The following is a 26,284-nucleotide window of genomic DNA, read 5'->3' as shown; positions in this document are numbered from 1 at the left end:
TATAAAAGAGAATAATTAAAGCATGAACAATTCCACGAGCGTAGTGGAGGAATACAAAACAGGCCGGATTGCGTGATTACCGAAACAAGCGGTGCTCTCGAGCCTTCGTTGTTCTGTAAGCGAGGGCGTAATTGCTAAATGGGCCTGATAATTGGGGAACAATGCTATGTTGTCCACAGGAAAACATATAAACATGGTGGGAAGCTTGGTAAAATATGACAATAGGAAGATGTAGGAGGGCAAGAGAACAAACAGTTGGGGTGGTGTATGGTTGGGTTAAAAAATGGAGAAATAGAGGGGTCTAGAAGGGAAAGGGTTGGTGTATAGAGCAGTCTATGGATCAATGGCTGTAGACTTAGATCCCTAATGAGCAAGCCTGAAGCAACGGTGGAAAGGAAAAGCTCCCCGAGAAAACATGAGAAAGAAATCATGAGAGGAACCAGACTCAAACAGGAATCTGTCCTTTTCTGGGTTACACTGTATAGTGCAGATACAAGTCATTACTCTACTGCAACAGAATACAGAATAACTAACTGTTTAAAGAATGTTCAGTGTGGGCATATCGCTTAGGAATGCAACTAGATATAAATACAAATTTTTGAACAAACTGATACTGTGCTCTAAATATATACAGAAACAGATACCAATAAGAGGCGCACTATACTGGGTATAGTGGTGCGAAAGTGGTGCATATTTAGTGCACATTACAGGCCAACTTCAGGTTATAATCTGAATACAGAAACAGTTGCAGCCATTAATTTTTAAATAATCATAATTTAATAATTTATTGTTAAAGTTACTATGATTGCCGGAACAGCTCCGGGGTGCAAATCTATAACGAAGAAGTAAGGAAAACATTTGCAGGGATCAGTAGTCAGTGTTAAAAACAAACATATAATATATATATATATATATATATATATATATATATATATATATATATATATATATATATATATAAATAAAGTAGATGCAATACCACAGAAAATCAATGTATAAATCCCAAGCAGTATGCAATCAATATCTACAGTTTTAAACATGCCATTTATTGCGAGAGCATGTGGTTCAGGACATAGCCGACTATATCGACCATTTTCACATTACCTCTTGAACTACAGATATATTGCTAGCTACAGCGTATGAGTAAAAGAAATGACAATTTTTTATAAAAATAGTTTTTCTTGGATCTCTTAAAGAGCATTAAAGAGGCCAATCTGAGAATATTTCTTTGCCAGTCTCCGATGCTGATTCAATACACACTCGCTCGGTGCCAACAGTGCAGAACACACTGCAAAGGTAGAGCTTGGATCCTCGATGGCAGCCAACAGTCAGCTTTCTGTGTTACACCATGTGTCTACATTACACAGCCTCCCTCTGTTCTGCTGTTGCAAGCTTTCTTTGACATTATCTTGGATTTGATTATGGCAAATAAAAAAAAAAGATCCTTTCATCTGTAGATCTCTAGATTGGTTGATTGGATAAACATGGCGGTCTGGGAGTCAGGTTTTTGACAGTCAAGTTGCAAGTGGGCATGTAATGTTAAGGCCTCAAGTCAAGGAAAAGAATAAAGGGGGTAGGGGGGAAAAGGAAAGGAACAATGGAATGAATCTTGGGTGGGGGATTGAGTGATAAAAGAAAGAGACACTGCAGTTTAGAACTGAAACAAGGGGGTCATGAATTCATGTGGTAAATACACGAAGGTGAAAGATTCCACATCCTGCAATGGAGCACTGATTATGAGAGAAAGGAATTACAAAAGAGGAAGTACTAAAGGAAGCATTAATGAGAGAGATAGAGAGAAAAAGAAGATTTGTTTTCAAAAAACTGAAGGTGGGCAGACATGCTCAGTCGAGCTCAACTTCTTTCATGGCGATCTCCAGCATGGAATAAGGGGATGCACTGAGAAGAACCAAAGAAAAGAGAAGGAAAAATACCGAAATCTCGGCTGCACAGGAGGCAGAACGGTGCGAAGGTGGAGAAAGGGGGAGGGGGCAAACACTGAGATCTTCCACTGCTCCAATGCCTTCCATAACAGAGCAAGATAGTCAGGCAGAGTAAAAAGACAGTTATTGAAAAAGAGAGATCATTTGAAAAGGAGTAATTCTGCTCATCAGTAGTGAGCACTCTCTTGTATAAAACTTCACAGTCCAACTTTTGCTCCCTCTCCTTCCTTTCCTGTCCTGTACTGCTGAATATTCCACATGACCTGCATCAAAGACACCCTTGCCTTTCGATTTAACCCTCCAACCTCGCTCTCCTTCCATCTTTCTTTCCATCCCATCAAGCCATGTTAGTCAAAGATGTTGATAGGTGTGAGGCGAAGTGATGACTTCTAAGAGCTGTCTGAACATAAAACAGCATCAGGAGAAGTTAGCTAAACTACTCATTAAATAATATCTAGTAGGAGGTTAGTTGCTGCCTCAAAGCAGTAAGGTCTCTGATTTGAACTTGAGCTTGGGTTTTCCAGTTTCCTCCCATAGCCCAAAAGTTAATTTTCAGCATGGAGTATTAATATGAAAATAATTCATAAATTAATAAATTTTAACTCACAAAACCCTCTATATGCTCAGGTGATGTGGTCATATGTCTAACTGGACAACATACACCAGTTAGCCATTATAATAAAATCAACTGATGGGTGGTGTAAATAACATTGATTATCTTGTTACAATGGGATCTGTCAAGGGGTGGGATATATTAAGCAAAAACAATCAATTCTTGAAGTTGATGTGCTGGAAGCAGGAAAAATGGGCAAGTGTAAGGATTTGAGCCACGTTGACAAGACGGCTAGACAACTGGGTCAGAGCATCTACAAAAACGGTGATATCAAAGCCTGACACCCTGCAGAAATTGTTTAGGAATGATTTGAGGATCATGACAAAGAGTTAAAGGAGTTCACTTGGCCTCCAAATGGTGCTGGACCAAATAAGCAACTTATAGGGCTTAAAGGATCAGTTGCTAATGTTTTGGCACTTTTACAGAGTCCATGCCTCAACAAGTCAGGGCTGCTTTTGTGGTACAGTACTCAGTATTAGGCAGGTGGTTTTAATGTTATGGCTGATTGGTCTATGTATATTTGAATATCCCCATGTTCCTATTTAAATGTAATTTGGAGCATACCAATGTAAGTTGATTCTGGCATCGGATGTTGGATTGGTATCTGATCAGATCCAACATGTTTTTTTAAATAATCATAACACCACATGGTATACAGTGACAGGACATGCATTTTTCATGTGAATGCATTACAGTTTGCCTTAAAGTGAGAAGTTTCACATAACATGGCAACAGAAGGTTGAGAGCAGGTCTGCTTATAATCAGATGTCAGTATCAGACTAGAATCAGGTTTCAGCCTGTCACTATTGTATAGAACATGAAGAAATGCCTTCAGTAATTATGTTTAAACGTGATGTTCAGCTAAAACATGCAATTTTAAGAGCAGGGATTTCGTTGCAATAAAAACCGTGCATGAGTTTTTGAAATAGAATAGTTCTTTATATTGGACTGTTACTCATACTGTACCCCACACTTTCTCTCCGCAGTCTCTCTTTCCTGCTCTCTGTTCAACATCCGTCCTTCCTGTCTTTTGTAACCTTAAGTACCCTCATGCCGTTTCCTCTGCATGCCACTCTTGTTCGTTAGTGCCCATTCCCCCTTATTCCCTCCCTACTCCAGTCCTCCATGTCCAATTCCCAAACTTTTCTTACACAATGTCATACTTTGCCTTTGGGAACATTTAAGTGGCTTCATGAAAACTTGACCCTGGATAGTCCCAGTGCGTAGTCTACATATTGTGATGTATTTGGGTACACTCTACTTTCTTGCTCTTCCTCACATGCCAGGTGTGACGGCTGGAATGCGAGTTGCGTCTTCCAAGCTTTGACTCTGCTTCCTGCAGATGAGCTGGGTTTCCTCTCAACACAAACAAAACTCGAGCTCCCAGCTCCACATTCAATTGAAAGCTCGCTTAATGCTCTCAAGCAGCCCTTTTTGTCTTTATGTATTGAGTGCATTGCTGTTAAATAGCTTTAGCTCGTCCTAATTCTGTTTCGGTTCCCAACGTTTATTGCTTCGGGTGCAAGGAGCTTGGCTCAGACAACAACGGTTGAGATTAAAACAAAGGTTTCATTTGTCCACTAGCAATATGAAGAACAGGAAAGTGTATTGCAGCGGTTTTCATTTATGTGAATGCACTGCTGGAAATACCACAAAGACGTGCTTCGTGTCCCTGGAGAGCAAGCGTTTGTATTTGTGCTTGTGTGTGTGTGTGTGTGTGTGTGTGTATATGAGACACCAGTAAAAGCCAAGCACAGTACTTTCAAGGGATGCTCAATGAGTCTAAATTGAGTGCATTATGAATTCTTGACGACTTTCTCACACAATGTTTTTGAAACAATTTACAGCAGTGCGTTTGGAGCAGATGGCGAGTTACAATTCAGATCTGCATGCTAGGCAAGCAGCTGATGGTGTGTGTATGGCAAACTCACAAACCGGCCCTTTTCAGTAGAACTGCAGGGCAACTCCTCTATAAAAGCAATCATGTGGGGCGGGTTGTGTGTTTGTGTGTGTGCGTAAAGTAGGCAGGTGGTTAGCATTAGGAAGGCACCGAAAGCCCCCAGAGTCTAAATGCGTTTATCAAGCCGAGAGCAGTGGCTATTTTCTGCGTGTTAGCTCTGCGGCCCTTTCACCGAGAGTCAGCAGGAGCAACGGCACCACAGAGAGCCGGACAAGTTCGCTTTCGAATGGTGTATGTAGGGAAGAGGGTGTCAAGGTCTGAAAGATTAGCAAGCGGCCATCGAAGCCTCGACGCCAGCTTGATCCGCTGACACAACAGTACTGAAGTGGACACTGGGAGCCCATTTTGTTGCTAAATGCAGATATGAAAATGGCTTTCGCTGCCTTTTCCTCAGATTTCTCATTTCAAAAGAACAAAAAAAGCATAATAGAGGTCTTTTATAGTGGACGATTGTTTTTATATTGTCAATAAGGCATAAGAAAATCCTATTCATTCATTCCGAGACCACAGGGCAAAGGCTGAAGCATGTGTGATGTATAAAAATGTGCTGTGGTGCTTCTGCCTTCTGGTTACTGCTGCAAATCTGCATAATGCCTTGAGTGTATATTAGCACTGAAATGTAGATTATGTGGCAGCTTCAAAACACACAGGAGCGTTTTCTTGACATGTGTTTAGAGCACTTTGTGTGTGCTGGGGGTAAACGGGGCCAGAGGTGTCGTGGCCTGGGACCAAGCCAGTCCGGAACCAGGCTCCGTGCCAGCCTTCCTTCCCTCCCTCGCTCGCTCTGCCCGGCCCTCCATCTCGACTTCCAAAACCTCAAGCTAATGAGAGCTCTGCGTGCCTTAAACACAGCCTCGCATCCTGCGCCTTAACCCTCATGATCAAAATGACTCATTTTATATCTGTACTAAAACTGATTTTTTCCAACATGAAGCTTTATATGTTTGAACTTTTTAGAAACATGATGTAATATAAATTAGATTAGTCTTAGTCACACACCCTTCATCTTTTATCTGCATTCACAAAACTTGAAGTTTTCTTTGTCTATGTCCATAGATATAACACTTATAATAAATATAACGACTTTTTTACGAAAAAGCTACGAGTTGATATGATGAGTATCACAGTATTTAAATGTTTCTATACTACATATATATCCTGATTTATAGAGCTGGTAAGAAACTACCAGCAAAATAATGCTGATTTAAAAAATAAACCTAAACATTTATTTTTCAATCAGTTTGCTGATATTTTTTAATGAATATATAGAAAGATTAATTAGATAAAATCTATTTTTAAAATATTTATTATTTTTCCATTTTTTAATAATCAAAAAGAAATTTGGAAAAAAAAAATAGAAGAAAATTACAGCCAATCAGCTGCTTCCAGAAATTCTATTTGTTATTTGAATAAATGAATGAATGAATGAATGAATGAATGAATGAATGAATGAATGAATAAATAAATAAATAAATAACCACAGCATGAGATACAATATCTCCTATTATCACAATATTAACATTATCTCAGTCAGGGATAGCGTTATTACTGCTACCACTATGAATTTGATTATTTTCCAATAACAGTATTTTCCTGAAGTGTTTTATTCCTCTTACACTGCAGCAGTTTGCAGTATGAAAAAAACTTCATACATGTTAATAGTTTATGAAATGTCCATGACACAAATTAGTTTCTATTATCACCAGCCTGTCTTTTTCTCTTTCTGTACACAAACAGCTTGTACTCGGTCCTGAAGACTTTCTTGGGGTGGAAAAACCTTCCAAAAAAAAAAAACAGATACTGGAGACTCATTCCACAAAGGACAAAAAAAATAATAGTTCTTGGTATAGAAAAGTTTTTACTATAATTATAATTACATTGTGCCTTGCACCTTTGGGGCTTGGGGTTCAAGTACCATGTCCATCCTGTTTGCGTGCGTGTGTGTGTGTGCGTGCGCGTGTGTGTGTGTGCGTGCGCGCGTGTGTGTGTGCGTGCGCGCGTGTGTGTGTGTGCGTGCGCGCGTGTGTGTGTGTGCGTGCGCGCGTGTGTGTGTGTGTGTGCGTGTGCGTGCGCGCGTGTGTGTGTGTGTGTGTGAGAGAGAGAGACTGAGCACCATGATGGGTTGGCACCTCATCCAGGGTGTCTCCTGAGTCCCCAGGAATAAGCTCCAGGCTCCCTGTGACCATGTGTAGGATAGAAAATGGATGGATGGCTGGTTTATTATTAGTCTTAGACGTCTGCCATACAAGTCCCTGTGAATGAGTTGTTTCTATAGAAACAATAACATTATTAATATAAACCTGTGATTTGTCTTGCAGCCGGAACAACTGTCAAAGCTGCTGTTACAGAAAATCAGTCAACACCTTCTGACCAATCTATAAGAAATCACCGCTACAGTACTCCAAATGGCTCATAACAGACAATTAGATTTTTATTACTGCTCTAAAATAAATGGAAATGGCTGAGATCATCGATCTGAGAGATAGACAAGACTACTCTGTTTGACGACAGTATGACCAGGAGTAAGGGCAAATGCTTCAAGTAAAAAAAAAAAAAAAAAAAAGAAAAAGAAAAGTAGGACTTTAGCTGAAGTAAAGGCGTCTGGTGAAGGTGTAGTGTGCCACGTCAAGCCCTGCTCTTGCTCCGAATGCCCCAGCTGGAGTAAGTGGGTTAGGGCGGGTACTGAAAATGGCGCCTGCTAACAAATAAGCATTACCGATAAATCTGAGCTGCTCTGGGCATCCATCATCGGTAAAGTGGGTCACACTTTTGATGGGTTAGAAACAAACTGGCTTTCTTTGTGTCAGTCGGACTTTATTTCTCTTTGCCGTCGGCTCTCCGTTTTTGCTCTCAGACAGTCATGTCATCTCATACTTTCATTATTTTTCACCCCCTCTTTAATGCGGGTATCTAGCTGAATTTTCCTCAGAAGCTTGGGTGTGCATGTGTAGGTTTGTGTACAGTAGCCAGTAGTTAGTTACACACACACACTAGAAGACATTTCACTGTTCTGTTCACTCTTTCTTTCATTTGCTTTCTCTTCCTCTCATTTCTTTTGTGGTGTTCGTCATGTCTTAACGACGTCTCTTCACTCCCCACCATCAGTCGCCCTCTTCATCAACAACCCGACTCGCTTCCTTTTCCTGTCAAATGCGTCTCCCTCTCGCTCTCTTGCCATCGCTCTCTCGCTCCTTCCTTCTCTTCCTTCTCTCTCTTACTCATCTGTTTCCCAACACTCATCCATTCCATGCTCAGCATTTATTTAAACTCTTTCACGGTCAGTGCATTGTAATCTTTGGGGATAAAAGTGCCTTTTACACACTCTCTCTTTCCATCTCATGCCTTCATTTCCCTCGCCCTCTCTCCCTCCTCTCCATCTGTCTCTGTCCAAATGCTTCCAATTCAGGCTGCCTGATTGGGTTTCAGCGTCCAGCCGCTGCACCTCAGAACAAGCCCGGGTCACAAAGGGCCCGGCATCACAAGAGCTCAGAGCCTGTGGTGCACAAAACAGCAGCAACCCTGCTCTACAGCGTGCTACGCATGCACACACGCGCACACACACACACACACACACACACACACACACACACAACAAAGGCTGAAAAATGCCTCATACAAAGCACCAACTGCAGACCTCCTCCTAACAAAGGGAGAAGAAAAGAACATAATTAAAAACTAATTGCAGATCAGACGGAGATTAAACCACCCTTAATACAAAAAGCATAAAGTGAAATAATAGAAACATCAACAGAACGATGGTGAAACAATTAAGACTGGCTTATACCATGAGTTAGGTCTTGGATTACAAAGAGCCAATTAAACATGACTGGAATATGAAGCAAAAAAATGATTATTATAAACTATATTTCTATATTTTAACACTGAACCAATAAATGATGTCATGCAGAACAAGTAAATATTGACCCTGCTTGTTAGTTTGTAACACAGAATGGATCTCTAATGTACAGATAAACAAGAGTTCTGATAAAAACCATGCAGCTTAATCAAAACCGAAACTGGTCGGGGTGTTTTGCTGCTTTAGAAAGCCTTTTGTTGATTGAAAAAATAATGGCTGATAAGCACTGTTTCCTCTAAGCTGCACACAGCTCCCTGTAGTAGGACAATGCTGATGACACTCCCATGCAGAAAACAAAATCCTTGCGGAATAGAAAATGTTACAAAGTTAGTTGGACAGATGCCTGGGACTAGGGCACAAGTACACTTGAGTCTCATTACAACATTGTGTTTTTCTTTTAAATCTCAAACAAAGACACTCCCACTTCCGCCCAGATCCAGTCCCATTGTAGTTCCATTAACTGTTTGATTGTTGAGCCATGATAATAGTCCAGTACTTTAATATGTCGTTGTTGTCCTTCAGCTCTTCCCTGGTCGGGGTCACTACAGCGGATCATCCAATCTGCATATTTGATCTGGCACAGGTTTTACACTGGATGACCTTCCTGATGCAACCTTCCCATATTATCTGGGCTTGGGACCAGCGCTGAGAGTTAAGCCCTTAGTGGATGGGTTGGTACCCTGCCCAGTGGTGCAGCAGCAGCAGGGTGGTGAGATCAAGCTGCTGGAACATCAGGGGACCTGTTCAGCACTGTATATATAATTATGATAAATAATTTCAAATGTTATACTTGATTGATTATTTCCATTCTCACTAATCCATAAGACCCAAGACATTTGAAACAACTTGCATGACAACCCTAATCGAAGTGCTGTTCCCATCTCTACCAGTTGAAAGTCATACATATTCAATCAGAATTCAAGGTAAAAAATTTTTACACACTAAACGACGTAATATCCACTATTTAGTGTGACTTGAAACGCATCTCAGAGGTTAGAATGATCCTGCTGCTGTGTTGCGAGGGAAAATCGTTCCTAACTAATCTACGTCTAACCGTCGCTGGATCCAGCTAAGCTACCAGCCTTGTTGAAGTGGAGGAACTTTTGTGATCCGCGAGTGCGCTTGCACAGGCCTACGGTGAGAGATTACTCTCCATGGGTCTCTGTCTCTCTGAGGGGAGCAGCAGAGGGGAAAAGAAAAAAGAAAAAGAAAAAAAGCAAGACCTTGTGCAGGGGAAAGCAGAGAACCCTTAGGATGCCTGCAGCTCTTTGTTAAGCCAAACCAAAATTGGCGGCGTCTGTACTTCTTTCAGGCATGTTGACGTATCAGAGTTGGCATATGACGTTCGCTCGAGAAAAACTCCTGCTCAGACAAATTCCAGCTCTGACTAGGAGTTAGTATTACAATATTTCGTCAAAGCAGTTTACAGGAACATAGCATTGCAGTGTTTTTGTCCTCCCAGACTCCTCTGAAATGAGTCATTTCATACACAATAGGGAATGTGAATTCTTCAGTATTTTTGTCAGTATGTTGCAAGCATACAAATGACCAAAAGTTAGCAGAAACATGTTCACATGTGCTTGTTGAACATCCAGTTCCAGATGTAGTTCCCTCTTTGCTGTTATAATGAGCTCCACTCTTCTGCAAAGACATTCCACTAGATTTTGGAGTGCGGTTGTGGAGATTTGTGAACAATCAGTGAGTGAGATCAGGCAGAGATGTCAGAGAAGAGGACCGGGGTGCGAGATGGTGCTCCAGTTCATTCCAAAGGTGTTCAGTGGGGTTGAAGCCCACTCAAGTTCTTCCACACCAACTTTGACAAACCATGACTTCATAGAGGTAGTGTCATGCTGGAACAGGATTGGTCCTTTTAGTTCCAGTGAAGGAAAAGTAACGCTACATCATACAAAGACATTTTATACAATTGTGCGTGTCCAAGTTTGTGGAAATAACCGCAAATGAGTGTGATGCTCAAAGTGTCCGCAGTCTTTTGGTCATATAGTGTATATAACCTTTTAAGTTACTACAGCACACAGCTCAGTAACAAGATTTACAGTGAATGCAGGTGTAAGAGGGATGCACTAACAACAAGGACAACATACACTACCAGTCAAAAGTTTGGACACACCTTTTAATTCAGTGTTTTTTGTTTAGGGATTTATTTTCTATATTCTAGAACAATACTGGAGATTTCAAAACTATGAAATAACACACATGGACTTAAGTAATCCACATGTAATGACAACAAAAAACAGTCAGTTGTTATTTTAAGACACGAAGGTCAGGTGTTCTGGAATAGTTCTTGCAAGAACAGTATTGTCAAGTGCATTTGCAAAACCCATCAAGCACCATGATGAAACTGGCTCACATGAAGACCATCCCAGTAAAGCAAGACCAAAACTGACCTCTGCTGCAGAGGGGAAGTTCATTTAGAGTGACCAGTCTCAGAAATCAGCAATTAACAGCATCTCAGTTTAGAGCCGTTATGAAGGCTTTACAGAGCATCAGTAGCAGACATATCTCAATATCAACTGTTCAAACGACATTATTGTGGATTTCGGCCGCCTTCAGCATTGTTTTACAATGTAGAAAGAAATAAACATCAGGAAATACCATGGAATTAGAAGGTGTGTCCAAACTTTTGACTGCTAGTGTACATGTGGGTAATGACATACAAGATTATAATACACTTTTGTTCTGTGAAGATGTTTACAGAGAGAGAAGGATGAGACACATACACATGGGTCATATATTCTCCTCGTTCCAGGATAACGTAGGTATCCCTGTATCACTTCAGACAGGTGCCTGTGTGTGTGTGTGTGTGTGTGTGTGTGTGTACACGCTAATGCCATACTGATCTGGTTAAAGAGAGAAGAAGACAGCAAACGAATGCGGTCCGAGTATATTCCTGGCATGTCGCAGCTGACTCGATGCAAATTTTCATCGGCGCCGATTTCTCCTGCGCACATTTAATTCTGGAACTGAAAAATGAAATATTTGTTCAGTCCAATTTCCTCACATAATAACGCCGCTGATGCGGCCCCTCCGTGAGAGTCATTATTCGGAGGCCTCAGCAGGAGTGTTCGATTCGACAGAGTAGACACTTCTACGGGCCAATCTGCTTGACAAATAACAGCAACATCATGCTTCCTCATCATACACACACACACACACACACACAGGGAATAAATCCGTTGTAACAAGCTGAAAATCATGAATCGCCAGTTCACTACAATAGCTATCGATACAACACACCCAAACCTGCATACACATGTAACGCAACTCTTGCACGAGTCACGTACAAGCACACACACGTTCACGAAACTCTGATCCTTATTAAAACAGAATGATATGTGAGGCATTTTAGCTCACCACACCATACCCAACATACCACTCATTCCACTCTGTACAACCTCTACTAAAACAAAATAACTCTGTTTCCTCTCTCTCTCTCTCACACACACCCCATTACACTACACATTTTTACCCATTAAAATAATTAAGTCATATGAGCCCATTCTTGTATAATTATGTAATTACAGGTAAATGTAAACACCTATAATAAACATACACCACCACAAACCACTACTACACACACACACACACACACACACACACACACACACACACACACACACAGAGAGCAGTTTGACGTTGCATACCAAATGTCCTCCCTTCAGTCTCAAAAAGTGTGTTTTGTTTTTGTTTTTTTTCCTCGCCACTCCTCCAACCTGACACTGACAGTAATACCAGCCGACATCTTTTCCTCCCTTGCTCCCTCACCTCGTCCCCTTCTCCCTAGAGACTTTTCCCTTGCAGTTTAGGGAACCCGAAAGCTGTTCACTCATTCTCTGCCACCTTCCACCTTCTTTCCCCTTCTCTGCTTAATGCCTTTTCCTCCTTGTCTTCGCCTCCATCCATCCAGCACGGGCATAATGTCTTTTCCATCTCAGGGGAGAGAGAGAGAGAGAGAGAGAGAGAGAGATGGGGAGAGAAGGAGTGTGAGAGAGATTGAGAAAGCTATGCTGGGGTTAATGGAGAGAGAAAAATGGAATGATGAATTACAAATTGAAACATGAACCGGCCATGTAAGAAGGAAGCGACAAAATTAATGTGCGCTCTCACACGTCTGAACTCGGGAAAGAACAAAACGGACACTTTCAAAAGCCTTGGAGTGAAAGAGTCGCGTGACGGGGAAAGTTACGCAAGAAAAATAAAATGGTCCTCCCTAGCGCTCGCTTATCTAGCTAGCTAGATAAGCGAGCGCTCGGAGATAAGAAGCGGTGCTTTAAATCAGCGCAGCACACAAACCCTTGAAACACAAAAAAAAGCCACTCGGTGATCGAACCGTAAAATATATAGTACAGGCCTTCATTTCAGAGACAAACACAAACCGGACAACACCACATACATTATAACGCACTGCAGATGCACATGCATGCAAGATGGCCCCTCGTAATTATACATAAAGCCGAAATGAACGCTGGAGGGATGCTTATTTTCTGTTTGTTTGTTTTTTTTCTAATTCGCCATGGACAACCGCACGGCGCTGTTCCCGAAAGCGGCGCAGCCCTGCAATTTTCATTACGGAGCTAGCATCACTATCACTTTCCATCAAGGCACATCTCTATCGTTATCACTCTTTCTAGCATACCATCATCATCTTTATGCTTCAAAGCTTTTTGCGTAATTTAGACAAAGTTGTTTGGCATTCAGGAGGCAGAGAGGTAATGGTGCTACATGGCGTGTTGTGGGGAAAACTGGTAATAAAAGGAGCGTTTGCTGGATTACGACCTGCAGCAAGATGGATCATTATTCCGGACCGCCTACAGATTTGCATTTCTAATACGTGGCCCCTACTGTACGGACGACACGTTCGCCAGCTTGTGTAATGTGTAACTCGCTGATATGAAGAGCTATTGTTCCAGGAGTGTTATTAACCTTTAACCAACTAGCTGCGGTCTTAATATGAGCCATAGTTTAAAGATTAACATTTTAAAGAGCAAATTTTTTATCTTTTTTTTTAAGCGTATTTGTGTGTTGCTTACTTTAGTTTTCACTTTCAAATCACAAGTAACAAAAGAAAGATTTCCATAATATGGCAAGGTCTCAACATATGAATACGGAGTCTGAAATAATAATAATAAAAAAAAACACCTGACAATACATAATATTTACATAAATATTTCATATCTATACCTGAAGCATGTAGATAATCTGTTAACATAAGCTGAGACAAATAAATAAACAGAATGCGCAATAACATGCATAGCTTGCTCTTAGCATTTCTTTCTTGGCCTATTCTCCTGTGTGTACTCGCACGCATTCACGCACGCAGGAACAATAACGGCAAAGTTTGTCATTATTGTTGGTGAAGTATGGCCTGAGGTGTGCGAGCATGTGCGTGCTTTTCTCTCCTAATCTAAAGCAAACAGACCAGCAGAAACAAGAGCAGCACATGTTCTGAGAGTTGGAGCATGCGACCAGAAAGATTCTTAGCTAAACAGAGCTGGGAGTCGCGCCGCGGGGGGAGAAGACGTCCGCACCTTGATATCGGGTTAATTTAACACACGGCGTTCGTTTTTATACCGTACATGCTTTGCAGCATTCATTTCATACTGCACAGACTGGAGAAAGAAAAAAAACACAGTCGATAAGATTGCCAATTCACAATTGATCCCCATGACGGGGGACGCTGTAAATGGAACATCTCGGCAGATTCCTCTCGGTTACGCTCTAATATCATTTTGTAAACGCAGTAATACCTCGGCAGCTCGTCCTAATTCGGTTTTCTTCTGAGGGTGCGTGCGTGCATGCGTGCTGTGGGTGCGTGGTGGGCTTTCCGGACAAAGGGCAGGGAAATCTGTCAGGATTCGCTTTCAGAACAAAAGAGCAAGAAAACGGAGCGCTTCAATCGACAACAAACCCTACCGAGCGCACCTGAGACACAATATTCACTCAGACACGCAGAAACACTCAGGAAGACCCCTACGGATCGAGAGAACGGCTCTGCACGCCACAGGTCCAATCAGCATGCACTTACCACAGCGAGTCTGCGCTTCTCTGTGAGCGACTGAGCGAGTGGAACGTTGGGAAAGGGGTCAAAACGCAGAGTAAACATGTGGGGAAGGTGGCCATTTTCCTTCCAAACAAAACTGGGTCTCTCAACTGCACATTTACACCCTTCATTTTCAGATGATGTTGGAAAAGGCCTTCAAATTTTTGCATGGAGTGAGCATGGTTTGGAAGTGAAAACCTCTCTCCTACACCTAATCCATCTAGCTACCTATCCATCCATCTCCTCCACACTGAACCACAGCACATGACTCAAACATGAAGGTACACTCAGCCGTTTCCACATAATTTCTGATTCATGCAGATTCACTTCAGTGCTATTGCATCAGACGGCCTTAAAGTCATGAGAACTGAAAATGCACACGTACTCGTCCAAGTCGCCAAATCTTATTATTTCCTGCTCCACATGCTCTCTCAAACAAAACAGAAGCCGATTCGCCTTCATACATGCAGCATATGTATACAGGCGGTGTGCGGAGAAAGGCTTCGTTTGGTCTCACAGCAGACACGTTGATCTGATCCCTGACTGCCACACACACACACACACACAGGGCATCCGAAGGGTAGCAAAATTGCATGATATTGACTCGACCCTGCTGAGAGAAGCGCTACTGGTCAATATGGAGGTGGGAGATAATGGTGCATCGCGGCAGATAACATCTGCATGGAGAATGGCTATCGATATTAGCCAAATATCCAGGAAACCTGCTTTCTTTGCCGGACGCGGGGTAGCCCGACAAGCCCCTAATCATCCACATCTCATACATATATAAAATGATGACCTTAAACAGATGCATTTAAACCCCTTCTGAGCTTGTTCGGGGAAAAAAAAATTTCAAGGTGAGACTCTGCATGAGCATGGGCAGACTTTATCATCGTTTTTTTTTTCTTCTCAGTCCACGGTAATAAATGTAGCATATATCTCCAGGCTGTTATGTCTTGGAAGTGGAAATGTAGCTCCGGCGCAGCTTGTAGTAGGCTAATACGTCTGGGGGAGTGCGGTTTAAGGGCAAGCGGCCTGAAAAATTGCTCTGCACAATTCCGAACTTTCCCATTCCCAAGTGACTCGGGCGTCCTTTAGAGGGAAGAGTGATAGATGAACGTTTGCGGGAGAGCATTTCACAAGACGCGCTTTAAAACAAGCTCGCGATTAGAACCAGAGCGAGCTTCATCATTGTGAAAAGGCTACATTTCTGATTACATCGCTATCACACGGTAGGGCTCGGAGATCAATAAACATGCGAGAGAGGAGATGCTGCATGCTTTATCTTAATTAAGAGCTAGCAAGACGTGCTGTTAGGCAGTGTACGCCGAAATATATTGGTCTGCAAGTTCGGCCTATAAAAGATGCCATCTGTTAGCAATAGAGAACCATAGTTCTCTTCATGAGAGGAATCAAAAAGCGCAAGAAGCCTCCAGAAGGTGGAGGGGGGGGGAAGTTGGGGAGGAAGGTAATTATTTAGAAGTAGGTCTCTTGATTGCGGCTCTAGTAACTGGCAGTTTACGGAAGGAGGAGGGACGCAAGACACTTTGCAGGGTGTTGGACTGTAGAATTGGGCGCAATCACCAGAGAAATTGTGGTTGGTGTTGGGAAAAGTAATGCGAGCGATACGTGTGCATCTCGGTCCTGCGCCCTGCGTAACGAGTGAAGCAAAACGCATGCCATTGTCTGTGTGCGTGTGTGAGAGACAAAAACAAGGCGAGACACGCGTTTACGAGTGCGTTAAGACAACAGACTCAATTAGGCAGAAACACAATTGGACTTCACGAGGAATTAGTGCATGATAAATAAATAAATAAATAAATAAATAAAAAGCGGAGCAGGATTGTTGTTCTTCAAGCTCTCAGGGAAATGCAGATTTAAAGGAGGATGGGCTAGAGAGAGAGAGAGAGAGAGAGAGAATCTTCTGCTGTTTTATAATGAGAAATGTGTTCAAGCTTGCTACAGACATAAAATACACAGACCTACTTAGAGCTAAGTGGAAGATCAGTCTATACCGTCAATGAGTCAAGTTCCATGTGACGTTCTACACTACTTCTTACAAAAAGAGCTGGTAAAACTGCAAATAAATGGCACGTTCTAAAAAGTTTGCTTCCGAACACACCATCTCAGACCTTTCAAGTACTAATATCAGCCGCAAGCCTCGCTTTTCTCCTCCGGCTCCCTCCGATTCACACAGACTATGCGGGAAAACAGTGAAGAAGAAAGCAGAGGTTTTACTGCGGATGGTACGAGGTGTGCGAGCGTGCTAAAGAGAAGACGAATCGTTCTAGAGACCATATCCAGGCTGCCGTGATGCAATCGGGCAGGCAAAAACACTGCACCCTGAACCCAGCATTTCCAGCTCCGAGCTTTTTCTTAATGATATACAATTAAGACACAAAATCATAAGGCATTCTGAGCATTAAAAATAAAAAAATATCAGGAAAAGAAGTACTTTAGTTTTCCAGTTCCATATTACAGGCACACGTCTGGCCACGTGGCTTTTTACGACATACGGATTGGAAGGAATGTACAGGAGGAAGAAAATAGAGAAAAGGCTCTGTCCTCCATCGTTAGGTCTGACTGAATGACAGGTTATAAGCACATATTTTATTTTTACCAGCTGGAAGACAGTAATGAGAAATACACGTTACAGGGTTAAAGACGAAGCATGCAAATCGTCATCGTGTGTACAGTAATCGCTTTTGATTCCTGCAGCGGTAATGGGAGTATGCAGAAGACTAGTCTGACAATATAGCATGAAAAGCAAGGAGTTATGTGATTACAGGTCGCGTCATGGAAAATTGGTATTTCCAGATGTGATGCGTGAAATACGGTGTAATCTTTTTAAACAGGATTTTCTATCGGAAAGTGGAGGCTTGTTATGCTTTCTTGTTACGGATCGGCTTTCTGCTACTATGCATAATATATTTCGGTTTGCTGTTGCATATTGCATGGCTTCTCCTCGGTACAGATTCATCTGACGGACGTTCGGCTGTATAAATGATGAGCTTTTTATTTCCTGAACTTTCCGTTTACGGAAAACGGTCGACGTTATTTATACATTTACTTGATTCTGAGTTACTGAGGTTTGGATTAAATCCATTAAACTGAAGTGGTCAGTCAAGCAAAGATGATAGGAGGAAGACGAAGAACTCGGTAATAAATATAAAAACTTCCTGTAACAGGACAATGTTTAAAAAATAAAACCGAATCATCAACCTAGCTATGTTTTCCAAGCTCAGATATGTGAATACCAAATATTTTTCATACTGTGTGGTCAGACTATGATAAAGATCAGAAACCATAACACTCATTTATTCTCTGTTACATATATTTCTCTTCACTCCTCTCCACTGTAATGTAGAGCTGTATTTCTAAAGACTCTCTGGCTTTTCTACAGGCCAGTTGACTGCAAATGTTCCAGCTGCAGCAGTCTGTGTTTATCTATGCTCGGAATTACGCAAAAATCAAAACTCTTTACAGCAAGAAACGTGCATGTGTGGATTTCAGTAAAGCACAAGGAAGAGATTGTGAACAAGGCGATGTAAAGCAAACTGGTAGAAATGCAGATAAGATATACGATCTAAAGAGCTGAAAAAAAAAAAAAAACCCTCCACGGCCATTAGAGAGCAGAACAGACGCATCAGCCTCTTGAGATTTTCCCGGTCGAGTATTACGATCTGTTTGCCCCCATCACCACCACCACCCCACCCCAATCTCTTTTCTTCTATACTTTCCTGCTCCCCCCCCATAATGCATGCTCATTTTCCAAAACAAACTCACAGCTGATTATACGGCAATCCAAATGCATAAGCGGTTTAATAAATCTGCTGTGCCAACATTTGTGTTTTATGACTTTTTATAATACATGCCTTATATATTATTTAAGATTTTTGCCATCTCAATATATTGGTTCTTCTCATGTGTTATTAATGATGCTGTTGTTTTATTTAGTACAATAATTAGGGCAGGGCATAACTTTAATATCAGTAGCAGAAAACAAAACCAAAAAAACAGCAATTTGCACTTAAATTTATGGTTAAAGTTCTTGTCAGTGATAAGGTAATATGCAGATCTGTGCTTTATGATTCTGAAGCAAGATTCCCGTATTGTGTGTGTGTGTGTGTGTGAGGACAGCAGTTACAAGTTGTCCCTGCCTTCCTGAGTTGGGTGGAGCTCAACTAAGTCCTCCAGGCCTTTTACAACCTGAACAGCCAATCATTGCTCATGCAACACCTGGAAAAGCAGCTGACCTTCAATAAACTACAGAAAAATCAGAAAGAACCTCACATCCCTCTGCGCCAACCCCCCCACCCTCACCCTCGCCATACACACGTTAGATTAGTGTGATTTTCGTGTCTCTACATACCAACAACAGCTTTCAACAACCTGGAGATCCACCATCATTCATCATTCAGCATTGAGTCGCGGCCTTAATCCAACACACCCACTCCAGATGAACCTGATCTTCTCTGCTCAAATCTGCACAACGAGCTTCAAGGAACAGGGTTAAAGATCGCGATGACGATCACTGCCGCAATTCACTTTCAGTTTAATTTCAGATTTTGTTTCTTCTTCTGCCAGCTAGATCCTTTTTAATATGCTTAGGTCTGAACCTATAGGAGAAATCTGAAAACAGTTTTTTAAAGTTGATCCGAATAGGGCTTCATCTGAAACACTCAAAACTCACAAGGACGGAGGACGTGAGCGAACAGAGAGTCTACAGAAAAGTGGACATAATAACGTAAATAAAATAAAATAAAATGTTTCCAAGATTACAGTACAAGTCGTTTTACCTTGAATACACAGAGCTGAATTATACCTGCCTCTGATGTTCATGCTTCTGAACAAAAAGCAGTGAAGCAGACTGGACAGAAAAGATCTTCTGCATCTTCTTTATTTATATATACACTGTATAGGAGAGGTCCAGTGAGATGTGTGTGGGGTTTTTTTTACCTGGTGTTGGTGGAGTTCCAGTAGATGAGGTGTCGCTTTGCTAATGCACTCGAGAGCACATGTGTGAGCAAAATCATTACTGGGAGTGTGTGTGAATAGCGGAGAAAACTCATATCTGCATCCAAGTCTTCACTTTCTCATGAGTTTCAGGAACAGTGAGGCAGATGATCTGACTCAGAAATGCGCGCTACGTCCTTCACAAACTTTTTAGACCTCTGCCAGAAGAGCTCAGGAATATCCGTCCAGGTTGTTTGTTTGATTTGTTTGTTTGTTTGTTTTTGTTAACCGAACCGCAGGATTTACTGGAAAGGAAAATATATTCAGTGGTGGGTTAATTTCTCAGCAAAAAAAAAAAAGAAAGAAATGAAAAGAAAAGAAAAGACATCAGCTCGAGCAATGTCAGACCTTCTCCCTCTTCCAAGTCAGAGGTATCTCGAGGAGCCCCAGGCGTTTCCGTATGCTGCCATATTTTCACTTTATCGAAAGTTTTCAAATGTAAGTCTTCGAAAATGTAACTCCAACTTCAGTACGGTTTTGTGAACGGGTCCTCCTAATACTCGCAGATACCGAGAACAGAGAGAAAAAGCAGTTAGTGGTAAATACACGGGGTTTCAATCACAGCCGTTGAGAGTTGACAGTGATTTGACGCGTCTCCTGGCCGCTGATTCATTTGCCAAGGAACAGCGCGGAGAGGTAACAGGCAGAGGGAGGGGTCATGCAAACTTTGGTCCAATCGCACGGCAGCAGAGGCGGAGCTACGCCCTGGAGGTGAGTCGCGTGCTGGTACGGTGCGCGTCAGTCTTTTCAAATTAGTTTACGCAAGCTCACGTTCATCAGGTGTCAGGGTTTTCTCCTCTAGGCCAAATCCAACATGGCTTTTCATTAGTTTGAGCTTTTATTCACGTTTCATGGGTATCTTCAGGGTGAGTTGGGAATAGTTACAGTTATCTAGAGGAATCTATAATAGTGGGCGTGGTATAATAGTGGGAGTAGTATATATAGTGGGCATAGTGGGCGTAACATAATAGTGGGCATAGTTTAATAGTGGGCGTGGTATAATAGTGGGTGTAGTATAATAGTGGGCATAGTTTAATAGTGCGCATAGTGGGCGTGGTATAATAGTGGGTGTAGTATAATAGTGGGCGTACTTTAATAGTGGGCATAGTATAATAGTGGGCATATTATAATAGAGGGCATAGTGGGTGTAGTATATTAGTGGGAATAGTGGGCGTGATATAATAGTGGGCATAGGGGGTGTAGTATAATAGTTTGCATAGTATAATACTGGGCATAGTAGGTGTGATATAATAGTGGGCATAGTATAATAGTGGGCATAGGCGGTGTAGTATAATAGTGGGCATAGTATAATAGTGGGCATAGTATAATACTGGGCATAGTGGGTGTAGTATAATAGTGAGCATAGTGTAATGGTGGGCATAGTATAAAAGTGGGCATATTGGGCATAATGGGCATAGTATAATAGTGGGCTTAGGGGGTGTAGTATAATAGTGGGCATAGTGAGCATAGTATAATAGTGGGTATAGTGAGCATAGTATAATAGTGGGTATAGTATAATACTGGGTATAGTCGGCATAGTATAATACTGGGCATAGTGGGCGTAGTATAATAGTGGGCATAGTATAATACTGGGCATAGTAGGCGTAGTATAATAGTGAGCATAGTGTAATTTTTGGCATAGTATTATAGTGGGCATAGTATTATAGTGAGCATAGTAGGCATAGTGTAATAGTGGGCATAGTGGGCGTCGAACAATAGTGAGCATAGTAGGCACAGTGTAATTGTGGGCATAGTGGGCTTAGTATAATAGTGGGCGTAGTGGCTTGATGGTTAGCACTTTTGCCCCATGCTTACAGGGTTGAGATCAATTCCCATAGTCTGACTGGCATCTCTAAATTGTTCATAGTGTGTGATTGTGCCCTGTGATGGGTTAGATCCTGTCTAAGTTGTCTCTCACCTTATGCCCCAAACCACCTGGCATGGCCTCCAGGCTCCCCACAATCCTGTGTAGGAAAATTTAATACTGACAGTATTAAAATTCAACAATAATTACAATGCATGTTAAAATAATACCATGTGTAATATCATATTATGTGCAATATGTTCTAGTTCCCTAACAACGTTTTTTGTACTTTGAATACTTTTTTACATTTTGTATATAGAATATTTAATTTATTCTTCATTTCATTTATATTTTTGAATACATTTTGTACTTTTGAATACATTTGTAATGTATTCATTACATTTAAAAATGTATTTGTAATCTGGTAAAAGAATTTCCTTCAGAAATAATAAAATTCTATCTTATCTTATCTTATCTTAACTTTTCTTATCTTATCTAAATATATTGAGTATTGTATTCAGTGGGGTCAAAAAGTCTGAGACCTCACTGTAAATCTGGTTGCTTCTGATGTTTTTTAATTGAAAATAAAAAATTCAAACAAAGAAAATAAATATTCTATTCTATCTTCAATATTCAAGATTATGCACTAATTCAAGGTCACTATTTAAATCTAAGCAAATGTATGACTCCTTTGTACAAAAGGTCAGATTTTATTCATTTTGATCCTTTCCACTATTGCAGCACAAGTTAATATGACATACGATGGAGCTGATTTAACATATACTACATGGCCCAAAGTATGTGGACACCTGACCTGGACACTCACATATGGGTCTTCCCTAAACATTTGTCACAAAGTTTTATGCGCACAATGGTCTGGGACGTCTAAAATTCCCCTATTACTAGAACTAAGTGATCCAAACATGTTCCTGTACAAAAAGCAAGTTCCATGTGAGCATGGTATACCAAGCTTGGTGTGGTAGAACTCAAGTGGCCTGCACAGAACCCTGACCTCAACCCCACGCAATTCCTCTGGGATGAATTGCAATGCTGACTGCCCGACATCAGTGCCTGACCTCACTAATGCTTTTGTGGCTGAATGAGCACAAATTCTCACTGCCATGCTCCAAAATCCCGGGGAAATCCTTCCCAGAAGTGTGGAAGTTATTATAACAGCAAAGAATGGACTAAATGTGGAACAATATATTCAAAAAGAGCATATGGGTGTGATGATCAGGTGTCCAAAACATTTGGCCATGTAGTGTAGATTGTCAGGTTTTACAATATTTCTAAGACTGTACCCTTCGATTTTCTTCTCAAGTTGTCGCTAATATAATTTGTAATGGAAAATGTTGTATTTAGTTAAAAAAGGATGAAAATATGCACATTTTTACTAGTGGTCTCAGATATATATGTATGTCATTTACTGTACATGACCTACACATCTCTCACATTCACTGTCAACTATACTTGATTGGTACCCTAAATAAACCAATATTGCTTAATTGCCCCAAAATTATTATAATCATCATCATTATAATCATAATATATAAAGTAAAGGAGACAATTTTGGTTATACATTAAGTCAGTCAAGCTTTTGTCATTTATTTCGATAGTAGTAAAGAAATCAATTTTCTGTTTCTTTATGTTTGTGTGTTTTTATAGTCATCAAAACCTCTGAAAAACAATTTCCCTTGGCATCTACACCCCCTACTTTTAGCCTGGAAAATTACCCTGTTTCTGGAATGCATGATGTTGACTAACCTTGCTGATAGATTATAGACATTTGTAGCAAGCAGCTGAAGATTTTCCACAGAGAAAGCTAAGTTTCTGCATCATTTTTAAGATCTGAGACACATATTAACCAGCATGCACATGGCCTTGCTGTATGCTATTCTATATAAACTATGCTTCTTAAATAGTTAAGGGAACATTTAGATCACACTTGAAATATTCAAGTTGAAAATCTTTACTTATAAACGTTGTGTAATTCTTCAGGAACGAAATGATGTGACAATGGTTAATGGAAACCAAAATCAGGAACCCATTGAGGGCTGGATTCAAAATCACATGGAAAATCAAAGCGAAAAACTTCCATGAGTTTTGCCACGGCAACTCATAATGTAAGTCAGTAGTGTGTATGGCTTCCACGTGCCTGTATTCACTCCCGACAACGTCTGAGCAAGCTCCTGATGCGATGGTGTCCTGGGGTATTACCTCCCAGACCTGAATCAGGGCATCAGTGACCTCCTGGACAGTCTGTGGCGCTACTTGGGAGCTTCAAATGCTCCAATTCAGAATGTCGCAAAGGTTCTCATTTGGTGTCAATGCCTTCATCGTTCCGAAGCTGTATGATAAAGGCATTGACAATGCTCTGGCAATCTTTCTATAGCCCTGTCTAGCTCTCCTCATGCAATAGCCCATCTCCTGGTATCTTCTCCATGCTCTTGAAAACTGTTCTGGAAGACACACCAAACCTCCTTGTGATGGCATGTATGGATTTGCCATCCTGGAACAGCTGGACTAGCTGTGGAACCTGATTGAGTTTCAGGTACTGCCTCATAGTACAAGTAGTGACAAGAACCCTAAGTCAGGAAGGATACCGAGAGAGCAATTGCCTGTGGCCACCACCTGCAAAACCATTCCCTTTTTGGGGATTATCTTGCTGTTGCCTCTGCAGTGCACCTGCTGTCACTTTTATTTACACCAAAGCAGGTGATACTGATTCACAATCACTTATGCTGCCTAACTGGACAGATTGATATCCCTGAGGTTTAAACTGACTCAGTGTTATACTGTGATGATTAAGCGTTCCCTTAATTTTTTTGAGCAGTCTATGTAGTAGTGTATGAAAAAACATTTTGTATGCTAGTAGGCTACATAGTGATTAAAATACTGCATCAATAATCTGGGCCTTTGATTGATTTATGACTGGGCGTTCCAGTATTTCTGTTTGGATTTGGTGCAAGTTAATAGTCCGCTCAAAAGGCAAACATAAAGCTTACCCATCTGTTTTGTTTTCCTTTCTCAGTTCTGTCACATAAACCACTAGCACTGCTTCCCTGAACCTTTTATATACAAAAAAAGTTTTCAATATGCTTGGTTGCTTTCATTGTCCTTAACATAAAGGACAAACACATGTCATGTGATAACAAGTCTTTTTGAAGTTCAAAACTGTGTGTGTGTGTGTGTGTGTGTCCTTATTTAAAATCCTTAAACAGTGGCTTCAATTATTATGACCATCTGTATCAGTGTATTTGTTCTTTCTTTGAAACAAGGGACTCATTTTGTTTTCAATAGCGGTAGGAAGAAGGTCATTTCCTCTTGCCTTCCTCTCAATAATTTCCATTACAGTTTTGACAGCAATTTGCTTTGGAATGTGGAATCTAGAGCCAGTGTTTGTATACTGTAGTCTGCCTTGCTATACTATTCAGATTACTCAACCCTAGGTCTGTAAGAGTCTTGACCTGATTACGGTTCACCTAGCTATAATCCTTAGGGGAAGAAAAACAAGAGAGTTGTTTGCTATTTCTCTGTGTTTAATGAGATAAAAACAAGGCCTTTATTCTTTTTAATTTCATTAACCATTAATATAGTGAGTATGCTAGAACCTGGGCTCTAATCACTCTCTCCGAAATGCCCTTCTAAAGCTCCCTGGTGACGAGAGCCAGCTTCCCAGTTGGTGCTATGGGTCTCACTCCCTCTGATACTATATAATATTGTAGAAAGTTAGGTACCTCTCTATTGCAAGAAGCTAAATTGGTCTTTATCATACCCAGTGGGTAAAGCTCGCAAGTTGGCTTCCGCTCTAATTTGGGAGGCCCAAAAGAAGCTAAAAAAAAGTTTCCACTGTTCTGTACTCTCAGAAAAAAAGGCCAGATAATTAAGGGTTCCAAAAAGGATTTGTATTTTGAACCCTTTGTGATAAGGAAAGGATCTGTTATAAGGTTCTACACAGAGCCTTAAAGGGTCTGCCCAGAGGGACAGCTGAAGAATTCTTAGGGGGTTCTAAATTTCTACATTTTCTAAGTGTAGCTTCATTACTCCCGTCGTTCTTGCTGAGTTTGGCCAGCCAGAAAGAAGAGAAATCAGCAAGAAGCCTATTAGGGGAAAGCTGTTTCAGTTCCCATGACAATGCATAGTCGGGTCTCGAGCAGTATGGTTATCATTGTGTTTCTCACTGCTAACTTTGAATAGCAACAATGGGAGTCAAGAGAAGATGACTCATAATGAGTTGGCATGTGGGAGGTCTCCATGGCAGTCGATGTGCCCAGTGTGAAGGAAGTCATCTCGGAGTCAGACAGCCTTTTCTCTTTGCAGCTGGAATAATACCAGTGACAATCTTTGTTATGTCCCTTTCAGGCCTTTGCTACCTGTGTTGTCAATTTCCAGCCACATCCACATCAGTCCAAGTTCAATTCAGGTTCCAGTTCAAACAAATCTGCACTTCATGGGTGAGTAGTCTCAAACTATTCCCATCTATCCTCTCTCCTGGTCCCCCTTTGTGCTTTTGGAATTCCTGTTTCAACTCCTGCTGTCTCAGTAACTCCAGTCAATCTGGCATTGACAGCTTTAGTTCCTTTGGCCACAGCCTAAGTGGTTCCTCCAGCCACTACTTATGTGGTTCCTTAGGTTTTGCAGGAACTTTGGACTTCTGCTAAAATTAGGCCATTGTTCTGACAGCTTCCAGTAAGGATCTAAATCTTGAGCCTGTCACTTTCACCTTGTTGAGACACTGCTGACCCTGACTGTCAAGCTTTTAGCATACCAGCGGGTGTGCCATCTGGTGTCCTGGAGTGTGCCTTCGAATTACTTCAAACCTGATCCCACCTTGTGTCTTGGACAGTACGGCCGAGGTGCTGCCAGAGCTAACAGGGCAGTCGGGAGTTCCAGAAAGCATTACTCGGTTAAAGTTTAGAAAGACGACTATTGATGGAAGTTCTAGAAAATATTGCCATGCTAGAACCTATAAAGTCAGCCTATATGGCTTAGCACTGAAATATGGTCCTTTCACCACAGCTTGGGATCAGTAGC

At 41.3% G+C, this 26,284-nt stretch overlaps 1 protein-coding gene across 2 annotated transcripts in view; it reads right to left on the bottom strand.

Moving 5' to 3' along the window:
* Positions 1-20,047, bottom strand: part of si:dkey-246i14.3 (ephrin A4) — a 44,265-nt gene extending 24,218 nt beyond the window's left edge. Inside the window, exons 1-2 of one of the 2 annotated variants that reach the window (XM_058398632.1) lie at positions 19,795-20,047; positions 19,390-19,691 (exon numbers count right to left, since the gene is read on the bottom strand). In XM_058398632.1, coding sequence (XP_058254615.1) covers positions 19,390-19,502 — 113 coding nt within the window. In that variant the 5' untranslated portion in view covers positions 19,503-19,691; positions 19,795-20,047. Of the gene's footprint in view, positions 1-18,802; positions 18,944-19,389; positions 19,692-19,794 lie in introns of those variants that run through there. The other variant, XM_058398636.1, reaches the window with a different exon arrangement.
* Between the last annotated feature and the right edge of the window lie 6,237 nt (positions 20,048-26,284).

The sequence above is a fragment of the Hemibagrus wyckioides genome, linkage group LG01 (assembly GCF_019097595.1).
Source record: "Hemibagrus wyckioides isolate EC202008001 linkage group LG01, SWU_Hwy_1.0, whole genome shotgun sequence".
NCBI lineage: Eukaryota > Metazoa > Chordata > Actinopteri > Siluriformes > Bagridae > Hemibagrus > Hemibagrus wyckioides.
Note: the sequence above shows the minus strand (reverse complement) of the source record. Positions and strands in the feature narration are given on the sequence as shown.